This window comes from Gorilla gorilla, chromosome 8 (assembly GCF_029281585.2).
Source record: "Gorilla gorilla gorilla isolate KB3781 chromosome 8, NHGRI_mGorGor1-v2.1_pri, whole genome shotgun sequence".
In the NCBI taxonomy this organism is placed as follows: Eukaryota; Metazoa; Chordata; class Mammalia; order Primates; family Hominidae; genus Gorilla; species Gorilla gorilla.
In genome coordinates this window covers 25,845,859-25,864,996 of record NC_073232.2, presented here as the reverse complement: position 1 = coordinate 25,864,996, position 19,138 = coordinate 25,845,859, and the positions used below count along the sequence as shown (strand labels likewise).

The 19,138-nt window shown below is 39.4% G+C and overlaps 1 protein-coding gene across 1 annotated transcript in view; it reads left to right on the top strand.

The window, feature by feature from the left end:
- The window catches only part of CUBN (cubilin), a 309,428-nt gene that overhangs the window by 248,563 nt on the left and 41,727 nt on the right, over nucleotides 1-19,138 (top strand). The window contains exons 57-59 of the mRNA XM_031015408.3: nucleotides 5,743-5,943; nucleotides 8,316-8,445; nucleotides 12,967-13,184. Coding sequence (XP_030871268.3) covers nucleotides 5,743-5,943; nucleotides 8,316-8,445; nucleotides 12,967-13,184 — 549 coding nt within the window. The remainder of the gene's footprint in view (nucleotides 1-5,742; nucleotides 5,944-8,315; nucleotides 8,446-12,966; nucleotides 13,185-19,138) is intronic.

Sequence of the window (19,138 nt, the reverse complement as noted above, 5' to 3'; positions counted from 1 at the left end):
GGGGTTTCACCTTGTTGGCCAGGCTGGTCTCAAACTCCTGACCTCAAATGATCTGCCTGCCTCAGCCTCCCAAAGTGTTGGGATTACAGGTGTGAGCCACTGTGCCTGGCCCCTAGAACCCATTTCTATTTCCTGAAAATACTTGATCTTATCTACAACATGGAAATATCCCAAACAAAGGGTTTTCCCTCATCTCTAGTCCTCTTTGCTGTCTCAGCCCATGCCCTCCCCCGACTTTGGAGAAAAATTGTGGTCCGACTCTAAATCCCACAGGTTTATTCTATTTGTGGAATTACTCATCCTTAGTTTTCATTCAGTTCTCTCATAGTTCTTAGAACTATGATGAAGTTTGGAATTAGACGTTGCCCAGTAATAAATCCCAGAAAAATAGAACAAAAAATTAAATTTTACTGCATGGCATAGAGCCTTGCCCATTGCAAACGATGAATATGTTTTACAGTTTTTAGGAAGGATGGAAAATAGTCATAAAAACAAATGATAGGGAATCGTTTTGCAGCTCAGAGATTTCAGTAGTAAATGTCTGTCAAGTCACTTGTTGAAGATAGAGTTAAGAATTACTGAGTTCCCGGTCCCATGACGTGGACTCTAGTCCACGGAGAAAGTATTGTTCAATTTCAGGGTGCTTCTCTTCCTCACAAGTTCGCATATGTCTGATTGAATGCTGCCTCTTGGTCATAGACTCAACTTTGATATCCATCTTGCTCCTTGAAGAAGTTTTTCCAAACCTCAACTAAGTTTCCTTCTCTCCCTAGAAGACAGTCACCCCAATTATGAGAGTTTTGTGTATATTTTGATTTTACATGCAATTGGCTCTTCCAATAATGATGAGAAAGTGTTTAATATGATTATTTTCTGACGCCTTTAGTCTGTCACCAAGCACCTTCTCACTGAAGAATCAGGCTGATATTTTTGATCTAATGCAGTGATGGGATATATAGAACTTTAGAATATGATATATGTGTGTAAAGTACTTAATGCCTAATGACACACATATCCATTTTCTTGCATATTACATTGTTCATGTTAATTTTTGATATTTTCTTAGACTTTAGCTAATTTTACCAGCTTCTAATATTATGTACATATTTGATTTCTTTTGGAGAGAATTTGAAAGGGCATAACATCCTACCTTAAACAAATGACTACTAGAAAGGATACAAGAATGTTTTAATCCATGAAACAAGTTGCCAGATATTATAATTTCTACATTTTACTGAATTAGGCTTTGAGAAGCAGACTGTCTTACATAATTTGTTTAGTTAGTTGATATTCTATTGCCATCTACAAAAAATCTAAAATCCCTTGTCAACTTCCTCTGCATTTCCCCAACAAACTTCCTTATTGTTCAATACAGACATTTAATAAATTCTTGATGAGTTTTGATTATGTCTCGTACCACTGCCATTTCATGAATGAACTTTCTGTATTTCAATTAGTTCCTTTAATCAACTATTTGTCAACATAAGTATAAGTGACGCGATACCTTATGTTTCACAGTCTTTTCACTGTTTTCTAAGACAACTGCCACTGTGATCATTTGTGTGATTAGCCCACAACTTAACAACTAACTCTTTAATACTTAACACATGCATAGCAGCCTATTTGATCAAATGTGGGACCAAGATTTCAATCCAGCATCAGCAATTTTTCCCTACATTCTGTGATTTTGGTTTTATAACTTGATATATTGTTGCTAAATAATTTCTATAACTAATGCACAATTGTTTTATTCTGAAACTCATCTACTTTGAATTTTTTAAAATTCCAGTGCAGCTTTTGATGTCTTAAAGACAAATACTAAGTTTATAACTAAGGTACATAATTTGTCAATATTCAAACCATGCATCTGAGTTTAACATTTCTTTTTTGTCCTCTTTTTCCACATCATATTGCTTCTAATTACATGAAAAGGCCATTGAAGTTCAGTCTTTCACTCTTTCAACTTATAGATTTATGCCCAATTAGAAATATTTCTATTCCAGCATTTTCAAAATAAGGGAATTCTTTGAGGTTAATTTAAAAATGTATATCTTGAATTGATACCTCAAGATTTCTGCAGGCTGAATAGAAACTTAGCGAAGGAGCTCAATGTATTCTTAAAATGATTTAAGAATATGTGGTAACTCTTTAATGCACAGAGATACTTTTTAAAAGTATTTGTCAAGATTCTTTGAATGACAAGTTATCTTCAAAAGTTAGCTTAGATACAAAGTAGGGTTTATAAGAAGGATACTGGGTGATTTCATCTCATCAAAGGAAGGGCTTCTAGAACAAAGGAAACCAGGGACATGAATCTGTCAGCATGCTCTCTCTTCCCCGCTCTTTTTGCTGATTTCTGCACAACTTCTTTTTCCCTTATGGCAGCCTGGCTTCCTTAATGTGTCAGGAAACATGGCTGCAGACATTTTTTAAGTTTAGTATCTTTGGCTCCTACCATTGACTCTTACTCAGTTGCAGTTTGGACACATCTGATTGGCCTGGTTTGGGTCTGATGCCATGCCTTGCCATTGATTGACTGGAATTATCAATCAATCAATCAATCAACCATGGTCAGGATGGTGGGGTTGTATAAACAATAGCAACAGTGACTCTAATCATAAAAATATCTACCATATCCATTAGGAGGTTTTATGGCACAATTAACAGGAAACTTGATTCAACCTGGTTTAAACACAAAGGAGCAATTCATTGGTTTTTAATTCTGGAAGGTTTTAAAGTTGGGTGTGCCTCAGATCTCTCAATTCAGCATTTTAATTATGTCATCAAATATTCAACTGTTTCTATTTTTACTTTGTGCTACTCCAGTGTGAGCCTCATCCTAAGGCTGGCTCCTCTCATTGCTGTAGGGGTGCTGCTCTCACAGTGGGTACTCCTCACCCACATCAGAAAGAGAGATGGTTTCTATTCTGTGGTAAGCTAGAGTTCAGTTGTACCATCTTGCAAGAGTCAGTTTTACTCATCTATTCCTATTCTGCATTTAATGACTTGTTGTTAATAGCTTGAAATTGGCTATCGTGGGAGTATTTATACGATGGAAATTGGCAAATGCCACAAATCTCTCGGAGAGTTGGTTGTTATATTTACCAGCATACTACTGCCTCTATTCCAACTTCCAAATATCAAACAAGGGTGTTGAAATTCACCTTTATTGGACTGGATTGGGTGACACACCCACCTTTGAACCAAGGTCTATGGCCAGGGGACTTGGAATTATAAAGTAAGTGTGCATAACAATTTTGTCAGCGTGCTCTTATAGGAAGAGTATTCTAACAGCAAACAGGAAACAGGATGTCTGATTTCAGAGTCCACTGTGCCATAGTATGTGCTTATATAAAATAATGTAGTTTTGGTCATTCCCAATGGGGCATTTGTAAGTAAGTAAATTTTGTGTGTTGGGGTGATGTGGATCATTAGATATATGTTCAAGTTAGCATGGCCATGAAATAAAAGCATTTTGTTCTTGTGGTTTGTAAATGAAAATGGGAAAATATTTCACATTGTTAATCATCAGAGCAATTAAAATTAAATATCACAATGAAGTTTCGTTTCGCATGCACCAGAATGGCTAAAATTAAAAAGACTAACAATGTCAAATGTTGGCATCCCTGCAGAGCACTGGAAGCCCCACACATCCCTGGTGAGAATGTATACTGATGTAACTACTTTGAGATATAGTTTGGCAGTTTCTTGTAAAATTAAATACATACCTAATTTGGGGGCTAATAATTTCACTCCCATTTATATACCCAAAGGAACTGAAAGCATGTGCCCACACAAAATCTCATGCATGAATGTTCATAGCAGCATTATCCATAATAGCCAAAAGGTGGAAACAAACCAAATGTCTGTCAACTGATGAATAGATAAACAACATGTGCTATCACTATAAAAAGGAAAATATTCAGCTGTAAAGAGGAATGACATACTGACACATGCTACTACATGGATGGACTCAAAAACATTATATTAAGTGAAAGAAGCCAGCCACAAAAGGTCACATATTGCATGATTTTATTCATGTGAAATGTCCGGAGTAGACAAATCCATAGAGGCAGAAAGTAGTTTAGTAATTATGTGGGGCAGGAGACCATATACAGGAAGGATGAGACTGGAGTGATTGTTAATGGGCATAACATTTTCCTATGGGCAGTGAAAATGTAGAACTGGGAAGAATGTCAGATGCCAAAAATGTTGTGGGAGAGTAAGTCGGCAACACCAATCTAGGGATCATTTGGTAACCTGAAAAATAGTCTTACCTTAGTGCCAGTATCTAACTTCTGAAAACTTATTCTGATGAAATGATGAAAAACTTCCTCAAATATTTATGTACAGGAATGTTTGTTTCAACAATATTTTTATTTACAGAAATGTGGAGAATATAGAATTTCAAGCAATAGGGGATTGATGGAATGTGGATGGCACATCTATATGTTGGAATTTGATATAGGCATTAATATATTATGTTGTTGCAAAAGTTAGGGTGGTTTTTTTCCTTTCCTTTCATAATAATATAATGTTTTATTTTATTTGAGATGGAGTCTTGCGCTATCACCCGGGCTGGAGTGAAGTGGCACGATCTCAGCTCACTGTAACTTCTGCCTTCCAGGTTCAAGCGATTCTCTTGCCTCAGCCTCCTGAGTAGCTGGGACTACAGGCGCGCACCACCACACCTGACTAATTTTTGTATTTTTAGTAGAGACAGGGTTTTGCCATGTTGCCCAGGCTGGCCTCGAATTCCTGAACTCAGGTGATCCGCCCGCCTAGGCCTCCCAAAGTGCTGGGATTATAGGCATGAGCCACCATGTCTGGCCCTAATATAATGTTTTAGAAGAATATTTAATCACATACAAATGCATGATGGATATAATTTTATATTGATACAAATTAGGTTACCATATGGGTGTCATTTCATATTAATACAAATTAGGTATGATCCAAGTTAATATTTTAACAGTATGTGTTCACCTACAAAAATCACTGGATATGTTGTAGTGGACACATATCTTTTTAATTTCTTGTTTATTTCATTTTATATTTTTCTTTGGGGGATGGTAGGCTGGAGCATATATTCACATTATAATTAGCAAACAAAACAATAATATATATTTTATAGTCCTTAAACACTAATAGTGTTTGTGTGAACATCTGAAATGGTTGTTCAATAAACATTAAGGAGTTTCTAATGATATCTCCATGATAGGAGTCCCTTATCTGGACATAAGCTTGGAGCAAGTTTTCTCAGTAGCAGCGCTATTGACATGTTGGGCTAGGTAGTTTTTTGTGGGTCCCAGAGGGTCCGGGGTGTAGGGGCTGCCCTGTGTATAGCAGCATCTTCAGCAGCATCCCTGGTCTCTACTCCACTCTACAGTGTGACAGCAAAAATGCCTTCAGATAGTGCCAGGTGTTCTTGGGGAGGCAACACGGTCCCCAGTTTACAGTCACTGAGTTAAAGGAACCGTTATATAAAGAAAGGAAATTCTGAATTGTTTCAAGGTGGAATGTGTCTATTGTGAAGTCCTACCTGTTTTATCATACCTGTGCTTGTTTTGTAGTTAGAGTAAACATTGTTTCAACAGGAAACTAAGTTAAATATCTCTTGTTTCTCATTTTAATTTTTATAGCAATTGCATGAATCATCATCACATTTTAGTTTTTATTTTTATGGCATTAATTGTTTGTGTTGATTCTGATCATAATACGGTTGTTCCATGCCTTTTCCAGCTCGTTCCGCTGTGACAGGAAGCTGTGTCAACGATGGCGTGCACATTATCAGAGGTTACAGCGTCACGTCCACCCCATTTGCTACTGTGTGTGGGGATGAGATGCCAGCTCCCCTCACCATCGCCGGGCCAGTTCTGCTTAACTTCTACTCCAACGAGCAAATCACAGACTTCGGATTCAAGTTTTCCTATAGGATAATCTGTGAGTAGCCATAATGACAGAGGTTGGAATTTTCTTCTTTTCTGAGTAATGTATACAAAGAGTTTTCACTGTGATTCATACAGCACTAACTTGAAGATTCAGAGAATTTAAGGGGAAAAGATTGTCAATGAGGTTCATGGTTAAAAAATACATACACACATTTTTTCTTAAAAAGAAGAGGACCTTTTTCAGGAACTTTGGCTAGAACTACTCTGAAAATCAAATGAAGAATTGACATTTGTTTTGTAATTTAATTTAAATAAATACTACTGCTATTTTTTTGTTTTTCTTACCTTACACAAACTTGCCTGTTAGTCCAAATTATCCAGATGCCTGTTTTGTTTCCCCAAGTCATTTTACTAATACAAAAATTAATATTTTATATATTTAGAAGAAATAGAATGTCTTTACAATCTGATAGGAAAGACTTTTTTAAAACACTATGCACAAAGCACAAGCCCTAATGGAAAAGATTGATATATTCAACTATGCTATAATTTACAACTTCTCTGCATCAAAGGCAAAGAGAAAAGAGGAGCAACAGACTGGACAGAGGCATTTGTTGCTACCCAGAAAATTCTAAGGTTGCATTTCCTGATCTTGAATAGTCTTTTCCCCTCCTGCCTGGTTAGTTTGCTGACAGTATTTATGCACTATCTAATAGACATCTCAGCTGCAGTCAAACTGGCACACAAATCTTGTAACATCTTTCTTGAGTCTGTTTCATCTTTGCTCCACCAAACCCATTGCTAAAGGTAGAAAGTTAAATAGTTTCCCTTGGAATAAATTATTGTTCCCATCCCCAGAGAAGACTAAAAACATGTATTTGCTTCTGAAAAGGGCCTCCATAATTTGTTCACATTAGCTGCTATCGGCATCCTGACTCCCACAGTTTGTAACGTATGATTGCATATGGCTGCGTAGCTCTGTTGGCTCTAGCAGAATAGAACCACGCAATTAACGTTTCCTCTCCCGTCGTCTTGTTGAATAAAGAGAAGGATGGATTTGTTTTATTCTTTTGGCACAACTGCTGCTTTGGAGAGGTAAACTCCTGCTTTATATTCTTCTTCTCTTTAATCTCTCATTTTCCTACAAGGAAGTAGTCAAGATTCAATATATTCTAGTATAAGAGGCCCACTTAAAGAGTGTCGTTGACTTCAAATGCTGATATTGTGCAAAGATGGGAGTTATTTAGGCCTTGATAAACTTCCAGAGATCACATAATTGTGTATAAAGTGAAAAGGAGTGATTGCTACCCTTATCTGACATGTAATTCACTTTTACAGATGGACCTGGGGGTCTGAACACACAAGTACTTACAGGCACGTAGAGAAGAGTGCTCCCTGCAAGGTGGGCTCAGCTGAGGCAAAAACAGTAAAGAAATAAAGAGCCTGACATGGCAGCCCCAATTTGTTCCTCATTTCTGAGGATGTAAAGTGGAACGTGTCCACTGATGGTGTATAAACCATGGAAATACTTCAAAATGCATTAACCCCATTATAATTTTAGAATCATAAATATACAAAGATAGGTCTTTCCACTGCAGGGAGAGTGATCATCAGGAGGTACAATCTGATCCTCATATGTAAACCCAAGCAAAAATAATCACTTTATATTGTGGATAAGAAGGCTTTATTACATTTTTATGTCTGTTGTTTTATTGACTAATGGGTCTAGCTCAAGGTTCTGAGCTGTTAATTGCTGGAATCCTGGAGAGGAATGGGCCTGGCCTCCTCCTGCTTGTTGAGGATTGAGGATCAGTGATATTAATACAAACTGGGGCAAGTTTAGTCCTTACCAGTCTCAAAACTGACTGCAAATCCATCAGACTGGAGAGCTATGCATTTGAGCCCACAGAAGGAACTAAACTGGAAAGTTCCAAAAATGATTTCCAGTAGTTTACCTTATAATATTCTAACCCTGACAGAAGAGACAGGGATCTCTATTATTTCAGATTTCCAGATCACAACCTTTCCTAGATCTGTACGCCCAGAACATCATTCTGGCCGCCTTTTCCATACTTCGTTACTGTTGTCATCCCTCTCTCAACCTGTCAATGAAATACAGCGAAGTGATGGTGAAATGTTCCTTCTCGTCATTTTCACTCTGGCCATTAATTTGACTCAGACTGATTCCTTTCCAATTAAATATTCTTCCCTGTTTCTACCCTCGTGCTGTCTTTCATCTTCCTTCCTAGTGGAAAAATCAGAATTATGTGTAAACACAATGAAGGGAGATATAAGTCACTTTAAGAAAAATAATTATTACCTCTTTTAGGGAAAAATGTACAATAGTATAGAATCTCTTAAAATCATTTTTCCATGCTGGGACTAATCGTTGTTCTCTTCATATTCCCTTGTCTTCTGTTGCAGCCTGTGGTGGTGTGTTCAATTTCTCTTCTGGAATCATCACGAGTCCTGCCTATTCATACACAGACTACCCAAATGATATGCACTGTCTGTATACCATCACCGTTAGTGACGACAAGGTGATCGAGCTCAAGTACGTAAGACAAATTGGCTTTCTTAAGAAAATCCTTTCAGCATTATTTATAGAAGAGCCTTTCCTTTATTGATGGAGGGCACTGATTCTCATCAGCAGTCTGGAGGGAAATCTACACGGAGGAGTGATGTTCCTAGATGACAGTTCAACCTGGGAAATGACACTCCCCCTCTCCACACAAGCTGGTAGTAACTAAGGGCAAAAAACAAGCACTCACCAGTTAAAACAGTCGTTATAGTTTCCCAACAATTGTGAAGGAGCATCATAAAATGGATTGTCAAGGTATAATAAGCCCATCTTGAAATCAAAGGAGAGAGGAAGGGCAAGAGAAAGCTGTTGCCATGTGTTGGGTATTTATTATACACAAAGAACTTTGATTCACACGTGCCGTAATTGTCTCATTGTATTCTTAAAACAGTCATATGAGGTATATATAGATTCTAGATTGGGAATTGTATAGATTATTCCCATTTCACTGATGAGGAAACTGAGGCTCAGAAGGATCAAATTGCTTTCCAAAAGTAACACACACATAAAGAGTCAAAATGTGTATTCATGCCAGGCTTCCTCCAAACACCACATCCTCAATGTTTCCCAATACTGTCTCTCAAAGGATACATTTTCTTTTTTCTTTTCTTTTCTTTTTTTTTTTTTTTTTGAGAGAAGGTCTCACTTTGTCACCCAGGCTGGAGTGTAGTGGCACAATCTCGGCTCACTGCAACCTCTGCCTCCCAGGTTCAAGAGATTCTCCTACCTCAGCCTCCTGAGTAGCTGGGATTACAGGCAGGCGCCACCAAGCCCTGCTCAGTTTTGTATTTCTGGTAGTGACGGGGTTTCACCATGTTGGTCAGGCTGGTCTCGAACTCCTGACCTCAAGTGATCCTCCCGCCTCGGCCTCCCACGGTGTTGGGATTACAGGCGTGAGCCACCGCGCCCAGCCTCAAAGGATACATTTTCTAACTACTTAAGAAATCTATTTTTGTACCTGTGTCAGAACACCTCTAAACTGATGCTATGAGAGACGGCTCGCGTCACTGGTCAATTTTCTTCCCAGTCTTACCTATTCCCAACAAGACTGATGAGGGCGATGCAACCTCCCACTCTCCAGAATGATAAAGTTCAAGACTGTTTTCACCTGACAGCCTATTTCGGTGATATACGTATGGCATGTAGTGGGAAACTCTGACAGTAATATAGTTCATGGTCATGTAGGACTTTCCATACAGAAGCCTGATGGGCTAAGACCACACCTACAACCTACCTACCTACCTCCCCTCTATTTGTCTGTGATCATTTTCTACCCTAAAGATTCTGTACTCCCTGCAGTTTACTTCCAGTGGCCTCATGTATCAGTTGGCTCTCCAAGTGAACAAGAGATGTCTTGATGAAAGACATCTCTCATCAAGCCTGATTTGCTTCCTGTATCAGGCGTTCTATAGGCTGGACCTCGAAGAAAACTGCAGCTCTTACCTGGACTATTTGTAGGAAAACAGAGTGTCCTTTAGGTCTTGGGGACAAAAGAACAGAAACTGTCAGATGGCCAGGAGCAGGAGGTCTGTGAAGTACGCCTGCACAGGCGTGGAAGTGTAACTGGGAGCCATTTGCTACTGTGACTCACTGTTTGTTTCTCATATGTGTAGGATTGATTATTGCCTTGTTCTGTTCAGGTTGCTTTAACAAAATATCATAAACTGGGTGGTTTATAAAAAACAAAAGGCTGCAAAAGTCCAAGGTCAAGGCAGATTCGTTGTCTGGTGAGTCCTGTTTTCTGGCTCATAGAAGATACCTTCTTGCTGTGTCTTCATGAGCTGGAAGGGCCTCTTATAAAACACTAATCCCATTTGTGAGGGGTCCTCCCCCATGACCTAATCACCTCCCATAGGCCCCACTTCCTATACCGTTAGCTTAGGGAACATATGAATTTAGGGGAACACAAACATTCCGACCATGGTATACACACCAACTCATAGAGGTATGTTATATATTCTCTCTCTCTTTATCTGTCTATCTATCTATCTATATATGTATGTATACAATCTAAATATATTTTTTCAGTTTTCTGCCTGGATCCTGGAGCTCACCATAATGAAATTTACATCTGCATGTTTATTTTATTTTATTTTACTTATTTATTTATTTGAGACTAGCTCTCACTCTGTCACCCAGGCTGGAGTGCAGTGGCGTGATCTCAGCTCACTGCAACCTCCACCTCCTGGGTTCAAGCGATTCTCCCACCTTAGCCTCCCGAGTAGCTGGGACTACAGGTGTGTGCCACCAGCCTGGGTAATTTTTTTTTTTGTATATATATTTAGTAGAGATGGAGTTTTGCCATGTTGGCCAGGCTGGTCTTGAATCCCTGACCTCAAGTGGTCCACCTGCCTCGGCCTCCCAAAGTGCTGGGATTGCAGGTGTGAGCCACCACACCCAGCCTACATCTGCAGGTTTAGAAAATTATTTATTGCGCACTAAGAGCCTACATTCTAGGAAACAGATAAGATTCTAGGTGTGGTAGAAGATGCAGACATTAATAAAAGGCTCTCAAAAGATTCTGGTTACACAAGCTTTTCTGTCAATGGGCTTTTCAGATCTCTTCTGTGCTCTCCTGGGAAAATGATGTAAAATAAAAAGCCAAAGCAGATTTAAGTCCTCTTAGAAAGTCAGATTTTATTTCTCTTTGTGGATTCTTTTTGTGGAAAATAAATGTGTTGTCTGTAGAGAATTAAAATGAATACAGTGTTGTTGGAAATTATCTAGCTATTGTTCTTCCCTGATCTTTTACAATAACATTAAATGTTAAATGCGGCAAAAGAAAATCAGTACGGTTTTCATCTTGTTCCTCATCATCAGTCTGAAAACCTTCAACCAACCAAAACCTTTTAGAAAAAAAACCAACAATTTTTTTTCTCAAGGCTGTTAAAAGGAAGCATTTATTATATATTTTATATATAAATATATATTATTTAGTATATATTTTCAAAATTATTCCATATTATGAATTGTTTATTAGAGCTGCTGCCAAAATAAATTGAAAATGCGGGCTGGGCATGGTGTCCCATGCCTGTAATCCCAGCACAGGGAGGTTTAGGCAGGCAGGTCACCTGAGGTCAGAAGTTCAAGACCAGCCTGGCCAACATGGCAGAAACCTCATCTCTACTAAAAAATATACATATAATTAAAAAAAATAGCCAGGCATGGTGGTGGACACCTGTAATCCCAGCTACTCGGGAGGCTGAGGCAAGAGAATCACTTGAACCAGGGAGGCAGAGGTTGCAGTGAGCTGAGATAGCGCCACTGCACTCCAGCCTGGGCAACAGAGTGAGACTCTGTCTCAAAAAAAAAAAAGAAAAAGCAGAAGAACCTATAAAAATGAGGACAGGATATGAAATATTATTATTTTTAAACAAGTTTTAAAAATAAGCTATAATAAACCCACCACAAAACTCTAAAGTAAATCCATGTAAGAAGCCTTGCTTGTTCAGGAACTCTAGAAATCTTTATTTGAAATGACAAAGAATAAGGCCTGAATTAAACACTGTATAAGACAGAGAAAAGTTAGGGATGCATCTGTCAGGATGGGTTATGCTCATAGTAACAAACAACTCCACCTCACAGCAGCCTAACTCAACAAGTTTATTTCTCATTCTAATGAGCATGTTCAGTGTGGCCTGGCATGGAAGCTCTGCTCATCGTGGTCATCCAACAACCCAGGCTGATGGAAGCTTCGTTTTTACGTTTGCTTCCATGATCATCACTGCAGTGAGAAGGCAGTGTGGCAAAGCAAGTAGTCGTTTGTAAAGCTTCTTCCGTAAAGTAATATGTATCCCTTCTGCTTACATTTCTGTGGTCAAAGCAACTCTAGCAGCCATGTCAAGCCTCAAAGTGTGCACCTAGGGCAATCCTACCAGTGCTGGGGAGGCAGAGAGCTGGGACCATGTGCAGAAGTGTCAGTGACCACCACAGAGGTCTTAAATGTGAATTTCCTGTTCTTCACCTGACCTTAATATAAACTTCATTTTAAAAGAGGAAAATGAGACTGTGAGGAGAATGGAACTGTGATTCTAAAAGCAGCATTTCTTCTATTATATTAACATGCTTCCCATAAGTTCTACTTCATCTCATAAAATAACAAGGGAAGAGTAAATATGGTATTTTTAATGAGACCTAAAAAACTAAAGTGTTGCTGGGATAGTAAATATCAGTTCAACTTGTCAAAAGTTGTTCTCAGATGGACTTTAATATGCCCTAGACTGTGAATTCCTTGAAATGTAAGACTGTATCTTACTCACCTTGACATCCCCAGCTGCTGTCACAGTTTTTGGTGTATTGTAATTACTAAAAACAAATTTGGCTAAACTTTTGAACTGATCAGTAAAGTACTGTTTGATTTCTCATATTTCCTATCAAGTGAGTTTTGAATGCTCTACTGGTAGTTTTTTCCTTGTCATTTTTTGCAAGAGCTAAAGCTACAATTTAATAGAAGTCCAAATGGAAACATCAGTATTAACAAGGTACATTTCACAGGTTCAGTGATTTTGATGTGGTTCCCTCCACCTCCTGCTCCCATGACTACCTGGCAATTTACGATGGTGCCAATACCAGCGATCCCCTTCTTGGCAAATTCTGCGGTTCCAAGCGCCCACCAAATGTGAAGAGCAGCAATAATAGTATGCTGCTGGTGTTCAAGACAGATTCATTTCAGACAGCAAAAGGCTGGAAGATGTCTTTCCGGCAGACATTGGGTAAGAATTCTGGACTTGTAAATCTATTTTTCAAGATTGTTACCTTTCTGCTTTATTTAATTTCCCTGCCTCCCCACCACACCTGATTATGATTGCTTTTCCTTGAAGCTTAGAAGAATATGCCATGTAAGGGCTTGGTTTTAAAACTTATGTATGACATATTTTAATGTTGTAAAAAAATCACTCAACAAATGTACCCAGCACTTTGGGAGGTTGAAGCGGGTGGATCACCTGAGGTCAGGAGTTCAGCCTGGCCAACATGGTGAAACCCCATCTCTACAAAAATACAAAAATTAGCTGGGCTTGGTGGTGTGTGCCTGTAATCCCAGCTACGCAGGAGGCTGAGGTGGGAGAATTGCTTGAACCCAGGAGATGGAGGTTGCAGTGGGCCAAAATCATACCATTGCACTCTAGCCTGGGTGACAGAGTGAGACTCTGTCTCAAAAAAAAAAAAAAAAAAAAAAGGGTCACTTTGGTAGCACAGTGGAGGAAGGCTAGAAGAACCTACAACATGGGAAGGAAGAAGCTTATGATAGAAATCTGGATGGGAAGTGTCAAAGCCTTGAACGGACCCAGAGGGGAAAGAGATAAAGGGAAGGGCAGAAATCTGAGAGACGGAAGGCAGAATACATTGGAAGCACAGTGTTTGGACTCTGATGATATTTTAATGAGGACATGAATTGAGGATGACTTTCTATAGGTAATTTGTTGGATGGTGGTGGCTTAGGAGACTAAGATTTAAGGGAGAAATGTTTTATTTAATTTGGAGTATTTTAAGTTGGAAGACCTGTTTAAATGGAGCTGTCTAGTTGGAAGCTGATGCTTGAGAAGGAATTTGGACTGGAGAGGGTGATGTAGGGGGGGTAGGTAAAGTTAGGTGAGAGGATAAACTGAAAATATGCCCCAGATTACTCCCACTGCATGTGAGAAATAAATTATCCACATCAAACACCGCTGGTGAGAAATACCCATATCAAATTAACTCAGAATTTTGAATAATTTAAAATAAAAGGTAGTTAATCAATTACCTGTTTGGCTATTCTAACAGCATCAGTGACACAGTCTAAGATCATTAATATTCGACTCTGGAAAGTGTTTTGATCCTTTTCCTTTTGAATATAGATGTGATTAATGTTCTAAAAATGCACAACTCTCCAAACAAATCTCATACTCTGTGAAGACTCAGAAAAATCCAGGCAGTTTTCTGTAATAATAACCCTGATTCACTTTTCAAACTTTCTGTTTCTCCCATAGTGTGGATAAACTTCGTTTCTCTGATGCAAAACAGAGTTTACCTTCAACTTCTTGATATTGGGCATGTGAATTTTTCCATGCAGTACTTGAGGAAAGCAATTAGACATTGTGTTTTGAAGGCTTCCCGGTAAACCACACACCTCAAGACAAATTGTATCAGAAAATCCCTTTGCCACCTCCCCTACTTAGCTGTCTCAACAGTAACTTGAAAGCAAGTCTCACGGGCAGTGAGAGAGTGTTGTCCTAACAGAATTGTGTAGGTGAAGTAGCATACAAAAGCCAGAAGGCTATTTTGAAAGAAAAATTAATTTTCCTTTGGAGATTTTTTTTTTGCACAAAAAAGGGATATATTCTTGCCTTTAGCACAGACTTTAGACCAAATGTCCTATGTCTGCATTTGCTTTGCTACCTTTCAAGTTGTTTTTCTTTTTCCTAATATAGTCTCACAAGAAAATGGTAATTGTTGTGTTAACAATCTCCTCACTGCTATCATCTGCATGAAGCTTCTCAAGTGAGCCAGGGTTCCCTAGCCTCATTAAATTACCATGTCTTTCCAAGCCACAAAGAAGACATTTTTAGACCTATTGTGATTTAACAGAAGGAAAAGTCTTACACTGTCAGAAGCATTGTCTATGCATGAGTCACCGAACAATTACAGTCACTTACTGTTTTCCTCTGGCCACAGTTAGAGAAAAGGTTTAAGTGGAGAATGTAGAAACGGAACTCCTTGCCAGCATTGTGTTACCCCTGTATTTCATGAAGATGATTTTTACCTCTTTTTCATCTGCATAAATGCCATCAGCCACTTGGAAATAACTTTAAAAGTCATTGTAACTACTCTTTGATGGTAATGTTTAAGTGAAAACCTAAGTATTATGATTTTGCATTGCAGTGGTCTTACAAAGCTTTCAAGACCACACTGACAAGTTTATTGATCATTCTGCATAACTTTTAAATTTTGTTTCGTTTTGGTTTTTGTTGTTTGTAGTGAGGAGAGGGGGAAGGAACAATTAGAAGAGCTTTGACTGTAAGGTTTATAGGGTCGTTTAGTTATAGCTTTGGATGAAGACAAACTTGGCTAATAGGATGCCCCTTTTGCCTCCAACTCATTTATGTAAAACAACTCTGTCTTTCCCCTGAAGAGAGGGAAAGCAACTTTGTGGACCAGATAGTGGATTTTCATTTACAAAGCTGTTTGTTCAGCCTGGAAAACAATATCTTCACTTAGTAAATAATTGATGTGAAGAGGAGACCATTTTAGTCTATGATATTTCCGTTTCGATCTTAACTAAAACACTAAGTAGGGTTTTGCAGATTTGCTATTTAGATTATACACTTGGCAATGTTTTATGTACATCTGCTTCAATTTTTCAGGATGAAGAGATTGGCTTATATAATTATGTGACTATTAGGTTCATTTCGCCTTGTGCATTTGTTATATTTGTATTGCTAGTGAGTCACAGCAAATTTGGGGGAACTATCCCTAGTTGCTAATTACTAAATATGTAGTGAAATTGGGTCTCCTTTTTCCTCGGAACTTCTGCTGCTGGAGGCCCATATGCATGGATGCAAGGTAAGGAGAAAGCACATTTGGCAAGCAGGAGCTGATCTCTAACTGCAATGGAAATGTGCCTGCTTGTCTCCCCCCTGTGCTCCAATGCTATATGAATAATTGATCCTGAATGGCGGACAACCAGCAAAATGATCACACTGGGCTGCAGCAATCTGTGAAACTCTGAAATAATCTGCAAATCGGAGCATTTTTCTTAACCGAGTTCATAGTTTGCATCAGATTGTCAATGGCTTCTATGCTCCTATAAAGTTTAAAAAGCTGTTGGTTCTGTGGATTTGGCTAAGTGGGCATGGCCTGTAGGCAGAACGGATGCTTTTAAGTACCTTCTGTCCTGTTAACTTCTGCTAGTTTAGTTGCTGCCCCTTCCTTTACCAGCAGGGTCAGCTCCTGCCTTGACTCTGCTTATGTGTGTCCTGTGCAAAGCACTTCACACTTGCAAACGTATTTTTAACCATCAGAGTCTCCAGTTCTTCTTCCTGAGGGGGTCTCATACCAGAGAGTTGCTTGGCCTATTCACAATATGCACGTCACACTACACACCAAACTTCTACACATAGGGTTAGATCAGGGGCTTTCAGTAAACTTATTTATTTACTGTGCAGTAGCATCGTTGTTTCATTTTTTTTTCTAAAATGATGTATTCTATAACACTTCAGCAAAACTTCAGTGTAGAAAATGGAACTTGGCTCTATTAGATGGGAGGTCTGCAGGCATTTCAATTAGTGAGTTGCCAAGGAGAGACTGAGGGGTGTCCCCTGCAAGACAGCAGGGGGACAGACAGCACAGGAAGACAGATGGGGAAGACGCACCCTCAGGGACAAGTGGTGGCAGTGCCTGTGTTTCTGGAGTTGGTTCCTTCTGGTGGGTTTGTGGTCTCACTGACTTCAAGAATGAAGCCACGGACCTTCGTGGTGAGTATTACAGCTCTTAAAATTGGCATGGACCCAAAGAGTGAGCAGTAGCAGGGTTTATTGTAAAGAGCAAAAGAACAAAACTTCCACAGCGTGGAAGGGGACCCGAGCAGGTTGAGGCTGCTGGCTGGGGTGGCCAGCTTTTATTCCCTTATTGCCCCCTCTCATGTTCCATTTTTGTCCTATCAGAGTGCCCTTTTTTCAATCCTCCCTGTGATTGGGTACTTTTAGGATCCTGCTGATTGGTGCATTTTACAGAGCGTTGATTGGTGCATTTTACAATCCTCTTGCTAGCTACAGAGTGCTGATTGGTGCATTTTACAATCCTCTTGTAAGACAGAAAAGTTCTCCAAGTCCCCACGTGACCCAGGAAGTCCAACTGGCTTCACCTCTCACCTGGACTCAAAGTTCCCAGCCAGCCCCTCTTGCCCAGAGCACACATTGCTGACAACGAGGGCCACTGTCTGCCTTCCTCCACCTGGGGTATTTGTCACATGGAGAATGAGTCAGGTTGCATTAAGGTCAGTTCAGAGACCTTTGCTAAGAGACCAAGGCAAAAATATCCAAGCACATATATAACAAGGACAGAATGAATTACAGTCCAACAAATGTATAAATATGTTCAGGTAGGCTGGGCACGGTGGCTCACGCCTGTAATACTGGCACTTTAGGAGGCCGAGGCAGGCAGATCACTTGAGGTCAGGAGTCCAAGACCAGCCTGGCCTACACGGTGAAACCCCGTCTCTACTAAAAATACAAAAAATTAGCCAGGCATGGTGGTGCATGCTTACAAACCCAGCTACTTGGGAGGGTGAGGCAGGAGAATCACTTGAACCCAGGAGGCAGAGGTTGCAGTGACCCAGTGACCCAAGATAGCACCATTGCACTCCAGCCTGGGCAACAAGAGCAAAACTCCGTCTCAAAAAAAAAAAAAAAAAAAAGCTGGGCATGGTGGCTCACACCTGTAATCTCAGCACTTTTGGAGGCCGACGTGGGTGAATCACCTGAGGTCAGGAGTTCGAGGCCAGCTTGACCAACATGGAGAAACCCTGTCTCTACTAAAAATACAAAATTAGTCAGGCATGGTGGCACATGCCTGTAATCCCAGCTACTCGGGAGGCTGAGGCAGGAGAATCGCTTGAACTTGGGAGGTGAAGGTTGTGGTGAGCCAAGATTGTGCCCAGCCTGAGGAACAAGAGCAAAAAAATCCATCTAAAAAAAAAAAAAAAAAAAAGACATATGGCCAGATGGAAAGAGCTGGTTGATGCATGATATCATTGCCTGGTGATACGGCTTTAGAAAAGCCCTATAACGTTTTGAATCTCAATTTTTATCTACTAAAAAACTGATCAATTTGGAATATTACAACTGTTTAAGAATGTGATGGGGATAAAGCAGATAATTTCTGGAAAGCACCTTAGCTGTCAGAGTGAAAGACTCTATGTATTAGAAAGTAATATTGAAGTCCCAAATTTTCAAGCCCCCCCCAACCCTATTTCCAAGGTTGGGGGGTGGCTGAGGGTGGGGTGGGCAGGGATCAACATTCTCAACAGGACCACATCATGCTACAGTGATTTTTTGTTCTTTCCTACCCACTTTGCAGTGACATCTAACCGTCAAATCCTAAAGTACATTTTATAACCTAAATCTGAAATCAAAAGCTACATTCTGATTAAATCCTCAGGCCTTGCAGAGGCCTGGTGCACAATTGTTACTCCATCGATATTGTCCATATGAGTGATTTACAGAATAAATGGATAAATTGTGCCTACTTCAAAATCATATTTTATAATGAGATATAATAATATACCATATAGAACACATTAGATTTTATCTAGATTCAGCTCATTCTCAAAATTCAATCCTGGTTTATATAATTGTTGGGTAAGCTCTACACAGGGAGGTAAATTGAATCACTTTCATCCTCAGAGAATTAGGAATACCGGATCACACTCAATATTTAGGTCATCTGTGTTTCTCGCCTGTGAGTTTTTGCCTGTTACCTTAACATCTGGAAAATGTCTCTCAAACACGCTAAATGAAGACAGTGGGAGTGGCAGGAGGAAGTTGAAGGGGATAAAAAAGAAGGAAACAGGAAAGAAAGAAAGAAGGAGACAGAGAAAGCTGAAGAGAGTCTAGGGCCACAAAGATGGAAAACATGGTCACAACAAATGGAAAAAAAAAACTAACATGTCCAATTCAGACTTCTGCTTCTA